Genomic DNA, 23,301 nt, shown 5'->3' with positions numbered 1-23,301 from the left:
TTTACACTAATGATAAAAGGTGAAATCCTTTTGATTGCAGCGTAAGTACTTTTAAAAGCTATTTTGCTTCGAATTTCCCATTTTATATTCTATCCTGCATTTGACTGTTCAGCAGCACAATACACTAACCGATCATTTTGGAAGCAGACAGCCCTTGTATCTTTGGATTTCAGTATTACCAGCCTAAAAACACACAACCAATTAAATAACCTTTGATCTAACAAGCTGTAAGTGAAGAAGCAAGAAAGGAAAAGAATACAGAAGGGAACACCAGCTTCCACAAGGCCAAGAGGGCAACTTCTAAATATTTTGCATAGTGAAAGCTGCTCAGCGTCACTAGGAGATACCTCCATTTGCAGGCTAGATGAGAATCCACCAGGTGATTTAGACCATCCTAACCCCTAGTGATTATCAGCGTTAGAATTTAAGTAAATATTCTCTCAGCTTAATTACAAGGAAAGAAACGCAGGAGACAGGAATAGAAAAGTAGACATAATTCCTAAACAACTTCGGGCTATCAACAAACCCTGAAGTGGAAACACCAAATGGAGAAGAGCACATGACACAAGTGGACTGGAAACAGGGAAGCTCAGTCAGTCTGATTTGCATGACTGGCCTGATGCAGGAGCTGGAGACCAAAGTGTCTCCTCTGGATGGAATTAATTCATCAGTTCACAGATGTCCTGGGTGAAGGACATGACGGACAACAGGGCGCGGTTGCTTTTAGACATAACAGATTCCCTCACCTATGTCTGTTGCTCAAAACAAAACAACGATTTGAAAGAGATCCCAATAAAAGGCCAAACTCAGACCTCAGCCGAAGCTAAGGCACATTTTTCTAAGTCCAGAAGGACCAGTTCAGTCCCCACTGGTGGGAAAAACACACCAGGCTTTTTGCCCTTTCCTTTCACTAGAAAGGACTGTCCTAAGCACCAGTGCTCACAGTGGAATATTTTTACTACTATCTTTTACTAATATCTTTTTATACCACCAGAAACAGTTTAAACAGTGCTCTAGGAGCCTGTCAAAAAAGCTGCCAGCATGAATAAGAATTTCATTTTGAGGAACAGGACAAATGTGCACTCAGAGCGTTTGAAAAAGCCAGCATCAATGTTTAACTGAAACCAGGAATGAACTGTTTTCCTGTGGAGTAAAAGACACCAGATTACCTTATGAACAATCAGCTGCAGCATTTCAAAACTTGTGAGATTTAGAGACAAGAGAGAAACGTAGAGAAACATAGATAACAAAAACAGAAAACAAAGGAATAGCATTAGGTCTCCACAACAAAGATTTCTGCCCAACAGTACTGCCACCTCAAAAGGCAATGGCATACAGAGGAATTGGAAATGACATACAGTGATTTTTCTCTATGCATCTCTGAGAGACTGAGCAGAGGGGTGTAACAACTGCATTCAATCGAGACACAGCAATGCATGAATGAGCAAACTGTACTCAAAAGACGATTTATCCTAATTTGGCCATGGATGCCTTTGCTTCTGTCAGGTTTGGAAAAGCTGCTTGTAGGCCTTGGTCATGAACTCATTGCTAGTGTGTCCAAAGTCTCCAGATTTTTGAGTTTGGAAGCAAAGATTTGCCATGCACACCCTGATGGCAGCTGTCAGAGGGGAGTTCACTTCTTTTTAATAGCTAAGGTACCTGAAATTCAAGCTCTAGTCTTCATAATGCAGACTAATTAACATGCTAACAAAAACAAGAGTATTATGCGTGTCCCAACATGCTTAATTACCTTTTGTTGCCCGTCTTATAATTTTCATGTCATCCTGCAGAGAAGCACAGGAGGGTGAGAATTCCCTCTCTAGCACCATGGCTTCAATCCTAAGAGCGTAGCTGGAGCAAACAAACAAACACGTTTAGAACTGTTTAGAACAGTTTAGAACTGACAGCCAAAAAAGAACAATTATTGCTAACAGAATAAACCTATCTCCTTACTTTGGCACCTGGATTAGTAAATACATGAAGGAATCAGCTTGAGACAGTTTTGATACATCTCCATCAAAGGCTTTTAATTTCTTTACCTAGAAAAGAGAAAAAAACACTAGAAAAGAATTTTATCAAAGGTCAAGATTAACTTGACTTTGGAAGGAAACACATCTTGAGAAGCAGTGAATTTAACAGGAGGCATTAGAGAGCGCCCTTAGTAACCATATGGATGGCTTCACTGTCCAAGCTCCTGTAATGTGCACCCACCTCAATCACAAAAAAGTAAGAACAGTAACATCACTCTTGTCCCAAAAACCTAGCTAGACATCCCAGTGGAAAAAATACAATGCCATCGTTCTGATTGGTGATTCTAATCAATGTTTTCTGATTCATCATTCTGATTCATGATCAACGACTGCTCTCATCACTATGTTTAGGACACTGTTGTTCCAGTTTCTCCATGAGAACTCTTCTTTCTGACTGGTTGATTTGGTAGTCTCTAGCTGTTTGCCCAGTAAATAGCTGCTTAAGCGATGATCTGCACAAATGATTCTTGACTCTCCAAAACCGTGATATACACTTGGGCATAACTTAAAGCGTTCAGCATTTCCAGCATAGGACTGCCTAGATCTCGCTGGTACAATGTAGCTAAGGTTTAAGTTATGGGGTTTCCAAATACTTGCATCAACCATTTCCTCTAAAACCTCTCTTAAGGGGCAAACTTCATGATCTTGAGTTTGTATTTCCATTCATACGAAATATTTTAAAGATAAATGCAACCTTGCATTTAAATTACTTATTTTCAGTACTTTGACAAAGCCATTTACATGCAAAGAAAATATCACTGCATTAATTTTGTCAGTCTTCCTTCCCAGCTCCACCAAAATCCATGTATTTGCATGATCTGGAAGCCACTGATCTGCCCACATGCTTACTATTTGTTTATACAGAAGAACTGGAAAATACATGCACATATGTTTAAGTGTAACTGGAAATTCTTCCACATCTTCCAACACAGCAACCGTGTCCAAAAGCAGCACTCACTCTCAATTACAGTATTTCTTCATTCAACCGACAAGTTCACACCCAGGATCAGTTGTATGTTTCCACTGATTTACACACCAGCTATCACCCTTCCTTTTTGTAATGCTACACTTAAAACCCATTTGCAACCACTTCTACAGTCTTCAGTTTTAGAAAGCATGTTAAGCTATCTCAGAAAGAGCCACACTACATCAGGGCATCAACAGTTATCAGGTTGCCACGACTGAGCAGGTTATCCACAGGTTTTTAAAAGTATCAGGCTCTAAATTCATCACTTTTTTTACTGTGAAAGCAGAAAAATAACTGGTTTGCAGTGGAAAACAACAAATGCTATGCTAAATCAGGGCTTTAAAATGAATTCTGGACTAGCAGAAGAAAAGGATTCTTTTCCTTATAAAAAAATAGACATGTTGAGAGCACATGAAGAGAAACCAAAATTAAAAATAAAATCTACAACAGAAATAAACTTGCTTTTCAAAAACAAACAAGCAACCGAACAAAAGAACCCACCAAAACCAACAGCCCACCTTATGACCCAGAAGGAGAATTCTGAATCAAAGAGCAATCTTTATTCAGGCTATCTAACTCCTTTTCCTAACATGCACACACGCCCTCTTTTAACTCACGACACTCAGACAAAAGCTGCTTCTAAAGACAAACAGCATACCCATTTTTTGAGGCCTGAAAAAACTCCTAATTTAGAGTCATTCAAGACGTCTGCCAACAAAAAACAGGAAAGACCAGACTTGACGTTTCTGATATTTCTGAAATGTTAAACGAGCAAGGAGCAAACCGAGACCAAGTGCTTGTCCATACACCATGAAGAGGGCAGGGGGAGATGCCTACTATCTGTCTTTGCATGTGTTCTTTAACCTACCTTCCAAAAAATAGTGGTCTGCAACCTAAACAACACAAAATGGCAAGTTTTCCAACCTCATTTTAGGATGTTGCACATATCAAAGTTTGCCTGAACAGGAGAAAGGCATTCAGATCTGGGATGGGGGGAGGAGGAAAGAAAAAAAAGAAAAGCAGCTCACCAAAAAAGCCACCCCAAATTACCAAAATTAAGATCACATAAACCACAGGAAGAGGCAATTTCAAGATTTAAATGCACAAAACAAGAGATCCTGAGATACTCACAGGAATATTAACTTACTCGTGCTACCTGTACTACTCTTAAATACACTTTTGATGGTAGAGTAGCAATCAATGTTATCTATACGGAATGTTACTTTTACAGACACTGGATGAAATCCTCTTTCTTCTGTGCTATTGTATTAGGAAAAATGCCTGGAGCAGTACAAGCGAGTACTAAATCCCAGAATTCATCCAGAGGAGGAACTTTCCTATATACACACAACAGAAGACATTGATGGGGCTGCCTTCTGGTGAGTAGGATGGGGTGTGAATGTCACAATGCAAAAAGCTTTGGGCAGCTGTCAACCCAAAAGACAGTCAGTGTAATCAGCCTTAGAACAAAGATGTGGTCACTGCCACATGGTTACATTTGTACCACCCTGTATCAGCCATCTTACCCCCACTGTCTTTGCCTCAGGTGTCCAAAAGAAGTAGCATCTGACAAGCCTCAAACCCAAGCAAGGTGAAGGACAGTGACCCATTCCACAAATGGACAAAACAGAACACAAGATAGTTATAAGGTCCTTTTCATCCTGGAATTCAGCAGAGCACTGCCTGGTTCTTCATATGTGTTTTATGTTTTTGTCACAGGAGACTAAATCCTCTGTTAACTTGGCCGTAAAATACTAAATGGTCTGGGGAATAGCTAATATAAAGTTGGGACAACAATTTATTTTGTGTTCCCTCTTTCTTACAGACATTAACATTGAAAAATACCAGCTACCTCACCATGAAGCAGGAAAAAGTAATTATTTGACTTAATTGACACTACCTATAAACTAAAACTGCTGCTGCACCTCAAAGCTAGAGATTACTGAAACACATTTTGGGTGGCTGCCCCTACGCATTCCAAGGGAGGCTAATCAAAAGCCGGCGGGATTGGCCTCTTCCCTCTGCAGCCAAGCTGTCCAGGTCTTCCCAAAGAGAACTGAGATTCCCTGATGGCTCCTAGAAGTAGGATCAAATTCAAATACCAAATGCAGCCAGGAACTGCACAGAAACTATGGGCATTGACAACAATGTTCATGATTAATCATGTTAACAGAGTAGACAGGTTTATAATTAGTCTGAGAACAAAAGAGCTAAAAACTGTGCTTTATTTTAAAATCACAACAAGGCCTTGACCTCCTCTCCTCAAGCACAACAAAATCTTTCCCACAACAGTACACAGCCACGTACCAAGATACGGCAGTGTAGTGTGTAGATGCAAGAGAGCATAATTACATCATATGTTTAGCTCTGTATTACTCGAATTGGGCACAGAGCTACTAATTTAATTTTTCATTATATTTGTATATGGAATATGCACTGGCACTGTCCATGCATGCCCATGCACACTAAATCAGATTTTAGATACAGAAGGTTCTCACATATGTAATTTGCTGCATTCTAAAAACAGTTATGAAGCGGAAAGATCTTTGATTTGGTTTGTGAACAATGGGAGTAGATATGCCTATTGCAAAGTATCTTGTTATTCCTCACAGACAGGAAAGCTACTGCATTCCTGTCACTCCAGTTCCCAGTTATTTTTGAGCTACCAGTAGCACTTCCTTACAACTAGTGGGATTTTACTTTATGGCATCAAATAGGTATGTTGCACTCCTATGGAGGATCTTTGAAGAGTATAAATCCCTACACTGCTCATCCTTATACATGCTCGTAACTAAGTATTTCCCTGCATTCTGGTTAAGTCAAGTATTCCCCACGTTATAAATAAGTAAAGCCAAGTGCAGTAGTCCAGAGGAATAAACATCACGGTGTTTTGGTGTTTGGTTTGGTTTTTCTACCATTTCCACACCACTGCAAACATTCTGGGAGAATTCACACTAAAGAAAAAGAGTTAAAAAATGCCAAAATCCCAAAAGATTTCACAGTGGAATCGAACTGCAAGAGCATGTGGGAAAGCAGCTAGAACATCAGGTGGGGAGGCACGGTGGAGCACATGCCTGGGCAGTGGCAGACCTCCATCAGCAAATGATTCGAAGGAAAGGAGAAAAACCTGCAGCTAGCAAAGGGGTGAAGAAGGAAGCAGGAGATGAAAGCTGAGACAGATGCTCAGCCACATACAGTGCTGGCTAAGGAAAGGAGGGGGCAGCTAACTACAAAAACATGGTTTGATAAGGGTAGAGCTGACAGACAGAAACAATTCCAGTAAAGCAGGTGACAGATGACTAGGGGTTTAGAATGGAGTATATGAGCAAAGGACAGGCATGAGACATTATAAAGGAAGTTAAAACATTGTGTTGATAACCTGGGCGTGCATGTGTGTGGGTGAGCTGATTAGCAGTGTGATATGCTCCATTCTGTATGTATTTAAAGTACAAATTCTAGCAATTCCAGCTCATTAAACACTGGACTCTCTCAACTTTTACCAGTCTGGGCCTGTTCAAGAGTGCAATGATAGGCACATAAAAGCAAAATACAGCTTCTCTGCTTTGGTCAGGGTGCCAGTAAATGACAGCTGTCAGCCATTTTAACAGGGTATCATTAAGAAACAGCTAGGAATCTTTTTAGAAGTGCTATAGCAGAGAAGGTCATTGCTTCAGTAAAGACAAAGGCTCCCTGGAAAAAAAAACATGAGCTGCAACAGGGATGAAGCAGGGGAGATTCCAAACAGGCTTTTCTTCCTCTTACAAAACTGCCAACCACAGTAAGGCACAAAGAGCAGGACTTCTAGCAAGGCTTACACTAAACCAGTGATTGTATCTTACTTATTAATGTATGGAGAATTTCTACACCTTTTCTTGGCCTGTTTTCTTTAATCACTGTATCGCGGCTGGGCTGGTGCCACACCCCCAGCCCTCAACAAAACATGGAGTGGAACCCTGCAGCAAGCTCCAGGTTTGCCAGCGTCAGGAACCCGTCAAGTTTCTCCAATGAAACATTCAAAAATACTCAGACATTTTCGGTTGACAAAAGACTTTGCAGCGGTGCCAGTGTTTCAATAATGGTCTCATTCACATCAGCAAAAACATCCAAAGAGCCAGTATTTGCCATTTATACACAAAAATCCCAACAGCTTTAACAGCTGCTGGGGTTTTTCATAGAAAACAGCTAGAAAATTACTAGCGCTGAGACCTATTCCTGCATACAAAGTCACCACATTACAGTACTGCATAAAGGTAGTTTTAAAGACAACGGATGTTACATCTATTTGTTAGCCTGGGACTTAGCCTCTGCTGCCAAAAAGCTGTTCCATCTCAAAGATGCTGGAACATCCCTAAGAAGCCTGAAACAATATAGGCTGAAATTATGTAAAATACGTCACATACATCAAACTGGTGACAGGGGCACATTCAGGTAACGTGACTATGTATCACACTTCTTGATAAGATAACACTGGAGTATAAAGCCAGTGTTTATTCACACTAGACAAACTGAAAAGGGTGCCAGTATAAAGAAAGAAGAAACGTGATGGCCCAGTTGCCCTTTCTACAGCTATGACCAGCAATGGTGTTCCTCTCTTCCTGTCCTTTAACTTTCACAGCCTAAGGATTTATGGTACTGTATAAAAGAGAAAGTAGATGACATCTCCAAACACTGGGGCGGAGCCCATGCCTGGTAGGGGGTACTTGGCTCTCATTCCAACCTGCAAGACAACTATGCCATTGGGAAATGTGACTGTAAATACCCGAGCTGCTGAAAAGAAGTGCATACAAAGAGACACTGCAGAAGCCCACCCATGGTTACACTCAAGAGTTAGCCCTGGTAACTGAATAACAACTAACCTTTTAGCATCTGACTGCTCAAGTCTCTGCTCAGAGTAATTCTCAACCCCTACAAAAACAAAGCAGGTCTTCAGGAAGTATCTAAAGGTAATCCCAGGGAACCCTTGCTGAGAACAGGTACGATGTTCTGCAGGGACAGGCCAACGCAATGACACTTAGCCAGTTACCTCTTGTGATACAACCACCACATTGGAAAGACATTAGAGACTACTAAACAGAATAGGGAACAGCAGAACAAATAACACCACTTCATCTGATATCTCTAGTGATTTTGGATTATTTATCTGTGGAGAGGGACTGTATAGTTCTGGTGGCTTCCCCTTAGCAAATGGTGAATCGCTATTCCAGGAGACAGGTATTCAGCCTAGGAGGCAGACAACAAACTAAAAGAGAAAGGAGAACAACGAACATACATTTAGGCCAAAAAAATGCTGGGAAAGATGAACAACAAAAGTTCTGAAGCTCCTAAAGAGAACAAGCATTTTACCTGACTAAACTAAAATCTTGGGAGCCACAGCAGTAAATGGGTTATTGGACCCACTTTTTCTTGGAAGCATGGAGGACATGAAGGCACAGACACATTTCTCCATACCTGCTGAAGCATCAGTACCTAACACTCAGCATCTTCTACCTGTCCTGCCCCTCCACCCCAGCTCTTGAGGAGAAAGCTCCCAAGAAGTTAAACAATTATGGGGAGAGTAACAAAGGGGAAGGGGGTCTCTCCCTTTCCCGACAGTGAGCGATGAGATCTCTGAAGCACAGAACTAATTGAACACATACAAATACCTGCACACTAGGAACAAGACTCTTTCCAGCCTTCTCTTGGGCACACCAACAAATCTAACATCTAATGCCCCTTAATTTCTAATACTTCTCTGCACCATAAGATTTCTTCAATTAACTTACTTTCTTAAAAACACTCCTTAAGTGCTCTGGCCCCACTTGAGGGGGGACCCTGTTGTCAAATCATCCAATGGGAAATAAATACACTTTTTCACTCTTAGCAGAAACTACTGGATATCTAAAGCATCTAGCCGAGTATTGCAAGATAAAATTCTGACAGAACTCAGCAACTTCCCATTCTGGCTGAATTCTGTTTACAGCACATACAAGCACACTATTGGAAAGATTTTCTACTTGTAAAATATCAACCAAGATCTAAACCAGAAAGAGGAAAAGAAGAAAAATACCTTTCTTCTAGTTTAATTTGCTGAATTTACACAAAGCTAACTAGGAGCCACTTCCTTTTACTGTTCTCCTCTGTAAGACTTTTAGAGGAAGGAGATAAATGCTGTTCTAATAGATGAATAAGTACTGAAAGTCAAATAAAGACATACGGGGGAATAGTTTTGAGCTCCCAGAACTGTCACCTTTATTATTTGTTTGGATTAATTACATTTCAGCTTGTTGATACTCTCTAACCTCAAAAAGTGTATTAATCGAATATAGTAACACAACACTGCTTTTACACGATTCCTTGCAAAAGCAGCCCGATTTAGGATTACATATTTGACAGCAACACGATACATGTTTTGCTGTTGACCGGCTCTGAGGTTTGCAGCTGCACAGAGGAAGCAGTGCTTTGACAGTATGACCTTGAAGTGGTAAAGCATGTGTGTTGAGGTTGCTCTGTATGTGGACATTAACTAGCAATTTCCCAGGTTTCAGCCATCACTTTGATGTGAAGCACTCAAGCAATTCTAATGCTAATTTTGTCAAGTTTGTGGTATACATTTCTCTCAAGTACATACAAATGGGTCAGTGCAAGTATGTGAGCAGACAAGGAACTTTGCATCATTAAGCGGGGCTTCCAGGTCAGTCAATGAAGCTTCGCATCTTTAATCATGCAAACACTTGAAGGCTGGAGCTGGAAGGGGAGAAAGCAGCACTTGCATGTTGGTCATATGGTGAGTATAAAGACGTTGCAGAAGGTGCTGCTGGTAATTGTGTGTCTCCTAACACATCTTGTTTGGAACACTAAGCCATGCTAGCAAATTCTATGGGTGCTGCACAGTGGAGCAATCTTTCCTCCCTGTTGCAACCCAACAACCCAGGCGCAGGAGTGGGCAGATCCCAGATCAACAAGTAGACAGCAAGCCAGAAGGGAGAAGAGACAGTAGCATAGGACTACCAATACTCAGTGTGCAGGCACTGCAATGGGAAAACATGAGGCGGGTGCCAAGAAGTGAAACTTCATTTGCATTAGGATATACTTTGATTCTGAATTCTCTGACAACACCGCCAGCCCACCCCAGCAGTTATCTGCACACAGGAGGGTCCCAGGTCTTGTTAAAATGTTTATGGGTCGAAAGGTACATTGTAAGGAACATCAGAGAAACAAGAATACCTTTATCACTACTTTCATTAAGAAGCACCTTACAAGTAAGTGAAACTACTATGTGAAGGGAATGACTAGATTGTGACCTCAATACCACATATCAAATGAAGATGAAACCCTTGCACACAGTGGTTTCCTACCCCTGGCCTCGGGAAAGCTTTGGGAATCCCAGGCAGTAGAACTCTACAAAACACAAGTTCCATGTAAAACCATTGTTTACCTCTTCTGCTTCTGGTAATAATTTAAGAAATTCATGCAGCAGTTCAGAACCATAGGGCTCGCTTCTTCCATGATAAATATCTTCAATGATGGATTCAGCAGACCTTGAAAAAACAATTGAGCATACACATTTCTAACACTTGCAGGGTGAACAGCTAAAAAGAACCAAAAAACCATGCCAGGGCTAGTCAAAGCAACTGAAATGAGGTTATATATCATTGTCCACAGCAGGACTGTTCCAATACCACTTTCAGTGATGCCTTTACCGAAGGGCAACATTATCAGTGAATAAAGATAACACTGAAACTGCTAGCTCTTAAAAAAGAATTCCCCACCTCGCCCCTTTCTATTAATTCTTTATTAAAAAAGGAAGCCAGTGAAAAGCAGCTCTCACACAGTATTACATGAGATATAAGGATTCCCCTGAACTATACCTGAAAACTCACTTCAACTGGCCAAAAGCAGCAAACTCTAAATGTTTGGTGCTAAGCCATAATGGCACTCAGAACTAAACATCTTAGAAAACAAATTATGACAAGTTACTTATGACAAACCTGCACAGAACTATAAACTCCGCAATGAATAGAACACAATATACAATAAATTTAATGAGAACTACATCTATAATGAGAACATGAGAACTACTACTATAATTTTATACATCCATAGCTTGCACTAGCTGCATAGAAAAAACAAATCTTACTTTTTGAACTGTTTGAGAAATATCCCAATGTTCATACTTCTTTTTGCATCCAAAATGGAAACCTGGGAGAGAAACCAAGAGAGATTAATGTACCAGTACCTAAGAAAATAGCAGGTATCATTTCTTCATAGAATCATAGAATCATAGAATAGTTAGGGTTGGAAAGGACCTCAAGATCATCTAGTTCCAACCCCCCTGCCACGGGCAGGGACACCTCACACTAAACCATCTCACCCAAGGCTTCGTCCAACCTGGCCTTAAATTGTTCCAGATAATTGTTAGCAGCTGCCACCAAATCACAGGCCAAATGAATACAAAGAGTCACTTCCTATCAACAATCATATATTACAGAACTATTTTTTACCAGGGAAATACACAGCACACCCACAAAAGCCTTTTCCAAGCAAAGAACAAAAACCATAGCAACATTTACAGAAGGAGGGAATCGAGATAAGTTTTATTTCATTACAAAGTAAAAACATTCTTCTTGCTTATTTCATAATGCTGCATCTGCAAGATGTTGCTTGTCAAGTAATACACTGTATTGCATTTGAAGGCCACATGGTTAGTGAGCACCACACTTCAAGCCCCGCTTATTTCAGAGGGTTTGTAACAAATGTGGATGGGTGTTCTAAGCAGAGGTCAGTATGTACAACTGACTTCATACATGCAAACTAACAGCCACGCTGATCCACAGGAAGGTAAGTCAATCTTGAATCGAAGCCTGAGGCAGATAATGCTCAAATCCACTTGCTTGCAAACAGAAACCCATAATAATAATAGTCTCCCCACACATTATATGTTAAAAGGTGGTTTGGTCTAGCATCTTAAGTGTACAATTCTGGAGGTTAAGAGACAAAAAAACCCCTGCAACATTAATTTTTCCCCCCTAATTAATTTTGGAAAAAATTAATACTTTTCATACTACCTTTTGTTCCTTTAACAGCACACAAGCTCACACCTGAGACATCTGCCCTGTTTCAGTGAATCGCATCCTAAAGGTTACAATTTTACCACAGCTATTTTGGGGATAACAGCTACAAAAGTCCTGATTTACAAGGACAAGAGAACTGTTTCACGTTAACAATGCTACCCGACTGCTACAATAAAACAACTTGGTACACACAGATGTTCAAGGCTGCTGTTGGACTCATGATGTTTGAGGTTTTGGCAGCTGGAAAGGTGTCTTGACCTCTGTGACAGTACACAGATTAGAAATACACATATAAAACACAGCGTTAGCATTGTCACAGAACTGACTTGGTCTGCAGTTAGCTGGTGACAGTGATTCATGTGCTATCCCCAGCATGAACCCAGGAGACAGCCTCCTCAGCTACTGAAAAGAGTGAACCAAATTCAGGAGTTTTCTGAAATTTTGGAATTTCTTCTGAAGCCAGCAAAGACTGGCAAACACAGGATACATCTATCAGCATATTAGTTGTAATTAGATGACTGCTAACCTGAAGCCCTTCAGTTTTAGCCTATGCCAAGATAAGAGGACAGACTGCGGTTTATTCTCCTGTTATCTCAGGAGTTGAGAGGCCCCCAACAGATCATTAAGGAAAAGCCCCTTAACATAGGACAGGTCCAACCCTCTCTCCTCCTGCAGTATCTAATCTTTGTCAAAAGCTTTACTGCAGGGACCTCTCACTGACCTCTCAAACTGCAGCTCCAGTCTCCAAGTGCTCTGGTCACTCCTAACTCTCCGACTTCCCTGCACTGTAAGCTTTGCCATCTTGAGGTGGCTTTTGGTTTGTTGGGTTTTTTTAAAGCATATTCAACCTTCTGTACATATTATTTTCGGGCACAGCAACTGTTACAGTACGACTGGTCATCAGTTGGGTAAGCCTTCGGTTTCCATGGCACAACTCAGATTTACAGCACAACCTCAGACAAAACTGGAGAATTTTTCTAACATCTTCCCTTGCAGACGAACAACAGATGGCTCCAGATCCAGCTGCAGCTGCCTTATCAGCACGACATAAAAATGTCATAGCTGTTCTTAAGTACAAGGACCTTACACACACTTCTTGCTCTGTATATGACTGTACTCTATTTTTCCCTCTGATTTCTTGTTCAAGCACACAATCAAAACACACGGGTCGGTTTTTGGTCACTCTCTGCTTGGCGTCCACTTCAAGATTATCAGAAGTGTTTGAAAAAGCTGTCATTACTTAACCACCTTCAAGGTGTTTCTAGATAGGAGCATGAGGAGGAGAAAAGGGGAACCCGGCATATACTCCATAACTACAACTCCATGCGCAAAAATACAGTATATTCCATCTCACATGCAGTTGCATATTAGATTCATAATCTCGGCCTTAACATCTGTTTGTAATGTCTATTCTTCTTCCCCACCAAGCTTTCATTTGATTTTGTCCTTGCAGAAAGCTGTCTGCATGACTTCCTAACAAGCTGCTGCTTTTTACCTTTTAAACATTACCCCAGCTTCTTATAAATTCTGCTCAGTTTGCTCCTATGTTCTATTCATGCACATTTCCAGCACTGGTGCCCCCACAGCGTGTTCCAGATATCTGTTTGCCACCTAAGGAGATCTTTAAAGTGCTGCCCACCAATAATACCCTTGGACTTCTTGACTCGAGAAGTTACAATGGACTGTAATTAAAGATTGAGAACAGACTTTCCTGGTCTCGCTGAATCTGCTTCTCATCACCACAGTATTCAACTCAGCCTAGTTCTGAAATCTGCAGCAGGCACAGATCATGCGGGGTAATAACAGCATCAGTTGGACCAGTGTTAACCCACCACTGAAATATTCACTGCTGCAGATGTACCAAGGGATGGGGAAATTCAGCAAGAGTACCATGGTGAGGTTGCTATGACGGTAAAAGGAAAGCTGCTCCTGAACTCTGACACAAACTTGCAATCAACATGAAAGATCAAGGAGTGTTTTGGGAGACACATAAAGCCCCACATCAATATTGACTTTGTGGTGACTGCAGAAATGCAATAGAAGTTTCTTGCCGTGAGACTGTCAATGAGGAACAATGACAAAGAACATGACAAAGTGGATGAGAGCTCTGTGAAAGCAAAACATTATGTGTATTCTTTGGATAAGAACAATGGAGTTTCACATGGTGGGATAGAGTTTAAAAATTACAGCAAGCATAGAACAACCTGGTGGCACAGGCTCAGTGCTGGAGGTTAGGAAGGCTATAAACACGTTCCTGCCTCAGCTTCCACTTCACTTACACCCTTGTTGCACTTGTTGCACCTTGTTGCACTTTGGCCTCTATTCTCAGAGCCACACACATTGCCTGGAGTGGCTGAGGAAAGGCGAACTTCCACAGCATGGCAGCGTGAACACAGCAGCTTACTACAGGGCCATTCTGCTCCATGTCATCCTCTGTTGTCACATTCCTAGCCTGCTCTTTCCCTTAGGCAGGCGCTGGTACTCATCTCTTTGGTTTTTTGCTCTGTTAGTCCTTTGCTGGATTAACAGGTTGAATCAGCTCTCATGAAGATGGAAAGAGCATCAGAGCCAGTACAGGGAAAATAAGAGAGAGGGAATGGCTAGGAGAGGGCTGAACAGACATCCTATTCGCCCTTTCCATCTTCCTCTCTCTTCCTGTCACTAGCACCTTGCACAGTGCCTCTGGAATTCGCTGCACCCTTTCCCAAGCCATCAAAACTCACTGAAACACTGGAAAACTACTCCAGTAGAAAACAAACAAAACACCCCAACAGCATTCTGCTGAGCTACTTAAATCTGTTTACAGAGGGCCCAGTGTCTGCCAGAGCCAGCGCTCAGACAGGGGGGAGGTGAGGGACAGGAGCAGAGGGGCAGTTCAAAGGAGAAAGCAAGACCAGCTCCCTTGGCTGGCAACAAGCTGTTCTGCCCACCCTGCTGCCAGGCCAGGTGTAACCTGGGTGAGCACATGTTGTGCTATACTGTGACACCACCAAAGGATGGGGAAAGTAAATTGGTGCATAAACTTAACTCCATACCCTTTATTTTTCAGAGGCTCAACTTAGATGAAACCATAGGGCAAATGGAGCCTTTAGTCAAGGAAACATGTTAATTAATCTCCTAAGGGTTTGGCAAGGGGTTGTTTACAAAAAGGAAAGCATTTGCCATAGGAGCTTGACTCAGGTCTCCAAAGGGACTTCTGTTGTAATGATGATGTTTAGTGCAACTAACCTGAGCTGGGCATCTAAATTCCCCGTATAAATCACAGGCACATGGAGTATTGTAAGCTCCTACACGAAGTGAGAGCTTAGCCCAAAACTGTTTGGTGGAAAGTTTTGCCATTTCATAATCAATAGTGATCTCTGGAGATCACTAAACCCTTGTCTCTACCACAGTCTCTGGGGGAGTGCCCTCAACACTGGCTAAAGGGTCACTCCTCACCACTTCTACTGAAGCCATGCCACCACACCAAGAGCAGCCCTGCTGAGCCAAAAGGGCAGACACACCAGCCACACACTTCTGGACATGTGCTGGCTTTTTTCACATTTGGATCTAAGTGATTGACTTGAATTTATGCACATGAATTTATGTTGAAAAACTGTTGTTAACGTATCACACCAACTAGACCGATTCCACCGTTCAAACTCCAAAGAACAATTTTCACCACTAGACCACAAAGCACTTTCTAAAGTCAACTCTGTTTTGCACAAAAGGAACAGAGATACTGACACACAAAGTGTCTTGTCCAGCTTCCCCTGGACAAGGGAGAAGCCAAGGCAATGACACAGCCAGGAACAGAACCACAGCTTCCTCGCCCCGTGCTCACACGTTCTCCACAAGGTCACACAGGTGTTGTGTACCTTCTCCACAAGGTCACACAGGTGTTGTGTACCTCAGCCCGCCCCAAACTCCTTTCAGCCTCTGTAGGTACAGTGAGCTGAGGATAACCATCACACATTAAAGTAAGTGAGTGGCAGCTGACAGCACTGATGACGGAAATCACAAGCATTGCTTATGCTTCAAATGTCCATACTCCTGCTGAATGACGCCTGTAGTAACGTTACGCATGTGAGCTGTTGCTTATCTGTGCTTCCGCACTTCCAATAACACATAGCTCTTGCGGATTATCTCCTTCCCTCCTTGTTAAGCAGCTAGTGCTGCAAAGACCATTAACACACACCAGAAATGGCTCACCGCTGTCTGACACACTGCTGCGGCATGCTCGGCACAGCTTAGCAACGGAGTCGCACGTTTTGTCACTTAAGTAGCGTAACTCGGAGGGAAGTCCTGCTGCCTCACTGCTGCCATGTGCTACGGAACTGTGTGTGCCCTGAGCCAGGGTGGACAAAGCATCAAGCAGTGGAGGTGCACTGGACCACGGTATCAGCTCCAGGCAGGTACACAAAAACATTAACTTGTAGCAAGGCAGGTTTTTGCTTTCAAGGCACTGAATCCTGGATAAACCCTTATTTTGCAGGCCTGTAATTTTAATCTCCCAACATCACTCTTAAGATGCTGATTTCCAAGCTACACACGAAAATGCGCCAGTTCTGGAGGGAGCATGTTGGGGTTTTCTCTGCTACTGTACTAGGGGCAACATTCAGTTTATGAACTGATCATCATTTTTACTGCAACTAGATCTTCACCACACACCAGTCCTGAAAGGGAGAGCTTCTAAGGAAACACACGGGGCTGTAGTTGTGTACATACATCTGTATGCAGCACAGTCCTGAAAGGGGGAGCTTCTAAGGAAACACATGGGGCTGGAGTTGTGTACATCTGTACGCCACAGAGGAAGTCCACTCACTGCCATCCTGATTTGAAGATGAACACAGCCTGAAAACAGCACAGAGGTTAATGACTACCTCTGACGATGGCCCCAATTATTCCTTCCCGATGTCAGCGTTTCAGAGCCTGCAATACACACACCTGTTTTAAACCCCTTGTTTTAGCCTATGTACAATACGCACACTACCAGTACATTGGTTTCTCACCTTGCCCCTGCCGATCTTACTCTGGCATCATCTCCAGGGTCCTGCAAGACACCACCAACTTCAAGCTCCTATTTTCTTAGTAAAAACTAATGCATCATTACAAGTCTTAACCCTGCGCCCTCTGTATTTTGTTTACAAGCTAACACACCAGTGATTAAATCTACATTTCAACCCTCCAATTACCTCACAGAATGATCACTTGAGACAATTCAATTCAGGCTTCACAAAGAGGCTGTCCATAAACCAGAATCTAAGAACCAGACAAGCTACTTATCAGTTCACTGGGAAGTGTTTGAACCCGAAAGTGCTTGGTATAGACCTTCTTGCCACCTGAACAGAAAGCAGGAACAACCTTCAGACCTTCCTGGAAGGTTATTTTAGTGCTCGGAAAAGCAGGGTAGATGACAAAAGTTTTCATTAGCAGGAAAGCAACATTCATGAAAGTTGAAACTTTAAAATTATCTCAATTAAATAATAATTTCACTTAGCCACTATATTACGCTTTATTTCCAAGCTGTCACACTGGTACTTCCCTTCCTTGACACCTCCAGGGCATCATGGGTATACACTGCATTAACCTTTGCAATATGATTCTCTTCCCTCTTGCCTGCTTCACGTTTGCACATAGAACATTTTGTTCACACAACACAGTGGAAGAGCTGAAAAGTTACAATACACCCATGTTTTCACTGAAGACTCAAGAGCTATCCAACATGAGATGCCTTCAGCTCCCTCCACTTATTTATACTAACAGGTGATCAAATCACAGCACTTACCAAGTTAAAATAGTAAAACACTGTTAGCGCCTTCAACAACAAATCTGTGCCACTAAGAATAAAGAATCTCCCCGCTCCTTCAAATCAACACACATTTGCCAATGGATGAAACACGACAGAGAGGAGACAGATGCGAGTCAGAATTCACACCAATTCCCACAGCATGATGTAAAAGAGAGGTTAGACTTCGGTTCTTACCTCCTCTTTAGTCTCTTTAAATGAAGACTTTAAAGACCGACTTCGGAGGTCCTGGGGCTTGGTTTCTTCCTGCTGCCCAAAAAGCTCCTCAATTGTCTTTGTGTCGATCTGATACTGCGGTCTTGCAGCAATCGTCCAGATATTGGTTTTGCCGCGGACTTGCTCCTCAGGGATGGTTTTCCAGAAAAAGCTCCGCATCCGTTTCTTTTTGCCGTGGCTGTCGTGCCCATTTATCAGCTGTGGAGGCAGAGGTACATTCGGCCCAGGCAGTGGAGGAGGAGGTGGTGGTGGTGGTGGTGGCATCCCCGGGGGGAGCGGAGGGGCTGCGGGTGCCCCTGCAAGGGGACATGGCGGAGGGGGCAGCGGTGCTGCAGGCTGAGAAAGCTGAGGTGCTGTTGTCGTATCCTCGTTCATTAATCCCGTTGTGACTGGAATGGCCCCATTTTCTTTATCATTGACCAAGGAGAGACAATTCATAACATGCATTTTATGGCCTCTCCAAAGAGGAGAGTGTTACTTCCTTGGATCGGTTTGAAACATTGAACAGTGAGTGCAGCAGCAACAGATCTCACGCACTCTCAAACTCTAGTCTGCCAGCATCAGCAACAGAAGAGGGGACTGTACCATCTTCGCAACCTACAACAAAGCACAATAGGAAACTCGGATCAGAGAGACTGGATCTTGTCCCTTGTGCTGAAAAGATGCTAAAATTAAAGTATAACCGTTACCAAATGTTTAATCTGGAAGGGAAATCCAGTGAATCAAAAGACTTTGCCAGAGCAAGTGTATGAAATTTAGCCATACTAAGATTTCAGATAGCTTTGGGTACCTAGATTTCAGAAACTCAATTAAAAATAAGACTACCTCTCATATTACCCACAGCAAATACTGAAACGTCTATTAATCTCAGTTTAGTTCAATTCTGTAAGAGAATATATCTCAAATTATTAAATCAAACAAACATCATTTCACTCCTAATTTTACACACACTGATCACACACAGTTAGAAAATGTAAGTACTAACTAGGGTACTGGATTAACTGTATCAAACAGACCCTGTCTGAATCCATTTAATTCATGGCTTAAATCCAAGCTGCATCAAAATAATGAACAATAAATATATTGATAATTTAACAATCCAGCCCAATGTACTGCTTTTTTGCCTTCATATTTTTCACACAGCTGTCAACAAGAGAAAACCAGTGAGCAGTCCCTAAACTCTCCATGTTCACTGAGAATAAACTTATAGTATCTGCATTTTACCATTGTTGGTCTGGTTACATTAACCCCCAAAATGCGGTAAGAGAAGAAAGACCACAGTTTAAGCTGCCCCTTATAATTTACTTCTGTATCTAGGTTAACACAGCCGGTTCGGTAAGTGGAAGAGAGAGAAAGGACAGAGGAGCTGACAGAACAGTAACCTACACTAAAAGCTTTCCTATTTAGGAGAGCTTTTAGATCTACATTACCTCATGAAGCAGCTTAAGAGGAATCAAAACAGTTTTGAGAAACTTTCATTATACTGTCACCTCCTAAATGAAGACGCTGTTGTTGACAGTAAACCTTCAAGTAAGAGGATGACTTCAGCAAGTCCTACAATTCAGGTAAGACCAATCTATTAGAACAGGTATACTTTTTAACTCTCTGAGAACACAAATCGAGGTGTTTCAGATACAGATCAATGAAGAATCCCACAGCCGTATGGAAATTTGTAAGTTATCTCAAAAAAAAGGGGAATTCACAAATAAAGGTCAAAGGTAGCACACAACAGAAACTCAGATGAAGACCAGCAGCCCCTCAGCAAAAACCAGTCGCAGGAAAGCTCGACAGAAAAAGCTGAAGTAATGCACTGGCACAAGAGCAGTAGAAAATCAGAAATTTGGCACTGATTTAGTTGTCTGTCTCTTCAGCAGGGTTCACACAGAGCTAACAGCAACCCAGATCAATTTAACTTTGTACAATAGTAATGACAAACCTTCACTGGTTTTGCCAGAGATCCATTATTAAGGTGTACCCAAACAGACCCAAGTCACAGAAACAAGCCTCAGGGCAAATTCTCTCTCGGTTTGCAAGGACTCAGCCACTCACAGCTTCACTGAAGTGAATGGAAACCGACCAAAATGATCCACTGTTACCTCTTCTTCTCAAAAGCTTGCATAGGTAGCAACAAACTCCTTTTTCCTGCTTCAGATTTTCTAACATCATACCCTACATTACCAAAGTATTCACAAGAACAGAAAACATACATAAAAACCTGTACGAGGTTTAAGTCATGGGAATGATGGAAAGTATTTTAATGGCAGGATGAGAAGGGGAACAGCTACAAAGAAAGTGGATTGGGACAGAGAGTTTCCAATTTAAGTCAGCATTAATACCCAGCTGCTATTACAGAGCTCTGTATGTTCATGCCTCTCCTCCCAGGTTCATGATCATAGAAGCAGAGAGGCATAAAAAAAAGCAGGTGCAAGGTGGTGGAAAGGCATTAACCACTCAAAGCAATTAAGTGTTGCATTAATTTAAAGAAACTCAACTAGGAAAAAAAGATTTCCCTCCCTACCACTTATTTAAAAGTGAAAAATGCATTAGCTGGTTTTCCACCATCCCAAAGCAGCATTCAACAGTTATTATTTTCCCACTTGGGTTCCCACAGATTTCAAGAAAGAAGGGAAATAAGAGACAGACAGAGCGACCGACCATGCCCCCAGGGCAATGTGCAAGAACCTCATTTTGAAACTTCCAATAAATTTAGATGCTTTAAGAAAAATGGGATCAAATCCTAGTGGAACAAAGTTGCAGACGATGAATCATCAGAGTCCCAGTGCTAACACAAAAGAGTGGAAAACGACTGATCTCAGAGCTGAGCGCTCCCGAGTTAGACGAGGGACACTCCTAGCGAAAGGAGTGGAGAACGCAAGGGGAAGAAAACATCCCAGCCTAAGATGTAAAGATAGAAACATAGATAGATAGAACAGGAAAAACTGTTTTCAAGCCAACGAGCCCTGTACTGCTTTGGATGAGGTAACCGTCACCCAGAACCAGGAAAGGGGAAGAATCAGCATTTGGAAGGCAGGCATGAAAGGAAAGGCACAGCATAAAGGCTGCGTATTCAGCTTTGTCTTCTGACAGGTAAGGACGATGCAGGTGACAGAGATCACCCGTGTGTAAGAGGATGGCGGGCTCCAGTTACCAGGAGACCGGTCAAAACTCCCTGCTCCTGCAGCCTGCTGGAGGAGCGGCTCCAAGACGTTCCCAGCGCCCCCGCCACTACCGTGGGTGGGAGAGGAGAGAAGCTGGCAGCCAGGACAGGCACTGGGCCGCTTGTTGGCATCAGCAGGTGCCTCCAAGCAGGAAGTACGGCAAGAGGAGGTAGGGAGCAAGGCAGCCGTTCCAACTGTGAACTACAGATTAGCGAGACACGGCGGGAATGGGATGCGTAATAAAAGCCAAGGAAAATTTTAACTCCTAAGCAACCTCTCCACGCTTTTCAAAGGATTAAAGGGGAAAAAGAGAACAAACGCTTAAGATGTCTCAATTGCACTTCATTATTGCATGTTTATCATCCGAAACAACCAAAGAAGTGCAAGAGCCATAAAGTAACATCTTCACTGCACGTTTTAATTGTGTCCGTATTCGGCATGAAAGAAATACCTTATTCCTTTGTCTCATTCATTGTCTTAGCCAACCTAATCATACTTGGAAATGCATTTCAAAGTTAGAGGATGGGGACAACTTTCTCCCCTGGTAAAGACGACAAACGCTCTAAAATAACTTGTTTCTTGCAAAAATGGCTGTTGCCACTAAGACGGACGTACATTACATTTGCATACCCAAATGAGCAGGTGAAACGCGCCGTGCGTTGCGCTGAAGGGCATTTCATAATTCATACTGCAAGATATTACTGCCTTTCACTCACACCTTATGTTCTCTGCTGCCCACGTTCCTGCACCAGGCACTCTCCAAATTCTCATGAGAACAACGCCGGTTTTGACACTAAAGCCCAACCACAGCATTTGGATGTCTGGCTCTCAACAGCAGCCATACAGAAAAGGTAAACTCCAGCTAAAGAAACTGCTACCACCACCTCCCTCACCTTGCCAAAACATGCGGGTTACAAAGAACACACAACTCGCGCTATCGCTGCAAGTCAGTGCTTAACCACTTAATTCATCCAATGAATCCCTCATGCGGCACGAGGTCCCAGGCTGGGAAGGGAACCCCAGGCAGGCTTACCACACGAGCCACAGGGGCAGAGGCCCCCGGGCCACCCCGGCACCGTGCGGATTTGGTCAGTGGGCTCGGTTCCAGCTATTTCCCCTTCCCTGCCGTAGGAAGGGGGACGCCAGGCACGGCCCTCGCCTTACCGTCCTGCTCTCCGTCCGGAGCGGATGTGTGGCCGGGGGGCACACGGAAAGCGGGCAGCGCGCCCGGGTGCCCGAGGAGACCCCTACTCCGTAGCTCCGTCCAAGCGCCGCGGCGGCGGCGGGCAGCTCGGCCGGGCGCGGGGTACAGCCGCTGCCGGCTCACCTCAGCAGCCCGCCCGCCGTCGGAGCCCGGGCACCCGCAAGCGCCCCGCCCCAGCGGCCGGGCCCCGCCCCGCCCCGCCCGCAGGGGGCGCCACGGGGCCCGCTGCTCCGCGACGGGAGCCGCCGGAGACCCCGAGGCGGGGGGCGGCCTGGCAGGGACGGGGGTCGCGCACACGCCGGCAGCGGCGGCCGAGCCGGACCGAGCCGGGGGTCCCGCCGGGGGCACGGCCGCTGCGCGCTGACAGGGCCGGCTGGCGAGGCGCGGGGGACACCGCACCCCGCGGGCTGGGCGGGGGAACGCGTTTCCCCCGCAAGGTGCCGGCAGACCCGCGCAGCCCGCGGGGACCCCGCCGCGCCCCCCTGACCGCCCCCCCCCCACACCGGCAGCGCGGAGCCCAGCGCGGCCGGGAGGAGACCCGCGTGCAGCCCACCCCCACCGTCCTCCGCTCACCTCCGCGCCCGCGGGAGCACGCGGTGCCGCGCGCACCAGGGCCCGGTGCCGCCGCCGCCGCCTCCTCCTCCTCCTCTTCCCATCGCGCCGCGGCCGCGCCGCCGGGGCTGGCGGGGGCGGGGCAGCGCGCAGGCGCGGGCGCGGCAGGTGACAGCGGCGGCGGCCCCCGGGAGCGCCCCGCGGGACCGCGGAGCCCCGCGCTCCTGCGCACCGGGCGCTCTGCTGCCCAGCGCCGCGCCTGCCGCGGGGGGCTTGGACTGGGCGCGCTGCAGGCAAGGTGGGTGAGGGCTATATGCACACATACGTGTATCACAT

The 23,301-nt window shown here is 44.1% G+C and overlaps 1 protein-coding gene across 3 annotated transcripts in view; it reads right to left on the bottom strand.

The window, feature by feature from the left end:
- Positions 1-23,067, bottom strand: part of FHDC1 (FH2 domain containing 1) — a 36,605-nt gene extending 13,538 nt beyond the window's left edge. The window contains exons 1-6 of one of the 3 annotated variants that reach the window (XM_065692888.1): positions 22,987-23,067; positions 18,013-18,648; positions 11,114-11,175; positions 10,412-10,514; positions 1,954-2,039; positions 1,751-1,851 (exon numbers count right to left, since the gene is read on the bottom strand). In XM_065692888.1, the coding sequence (XP_065548960.1) occupies positions 1,751-1,851; positions 1,954-2,039; positions 10,412-10,514; positions 11,114-11,175; positions 18,013-18,498 (838 nt within the window). In that variant the 5' untranslated portion in view covers positions 18,499-18,648; positions 22,987-23,067. Of the gene's footprint in view, positions 1-1,750; positions 1,852-1,953; positions 2,040-10,411; positions 10,515-11,113; positions 11,176-18,012; positions 18,649-22,242; positions 22,327-22,373; positions 22,461-22,986 lie in introns of those variants that run through there. The other 2 variants (XM_065692896.1, XM_065692905.1) reach the window with 2 other exon arrangements.
- Positions 23,068-23,301: the final 234 nt, after the last annotated feature.

Source organism: Lathamus discolor, chromosome 1 (genome assembly GCF_037157495.1).
Source record: "Lathamus discolor isolate bLatDis1 chromosome 1, bLatDis1.hap1, whole genome shotgun sequence".
In the NCBI taxonomy this organism is placed as follows: domain Eukaryota; kingdom Metazoa; phylum Chordata; class Aves; order Psittaciformes; family Psittacidae; genus Lathamus; species Lathamus discolor.
The sequence above is the reverse complement of the archived record's forward strand: the minus strand, read 5'-3'. Positions and strand labels throughout refer to the sequence as shown.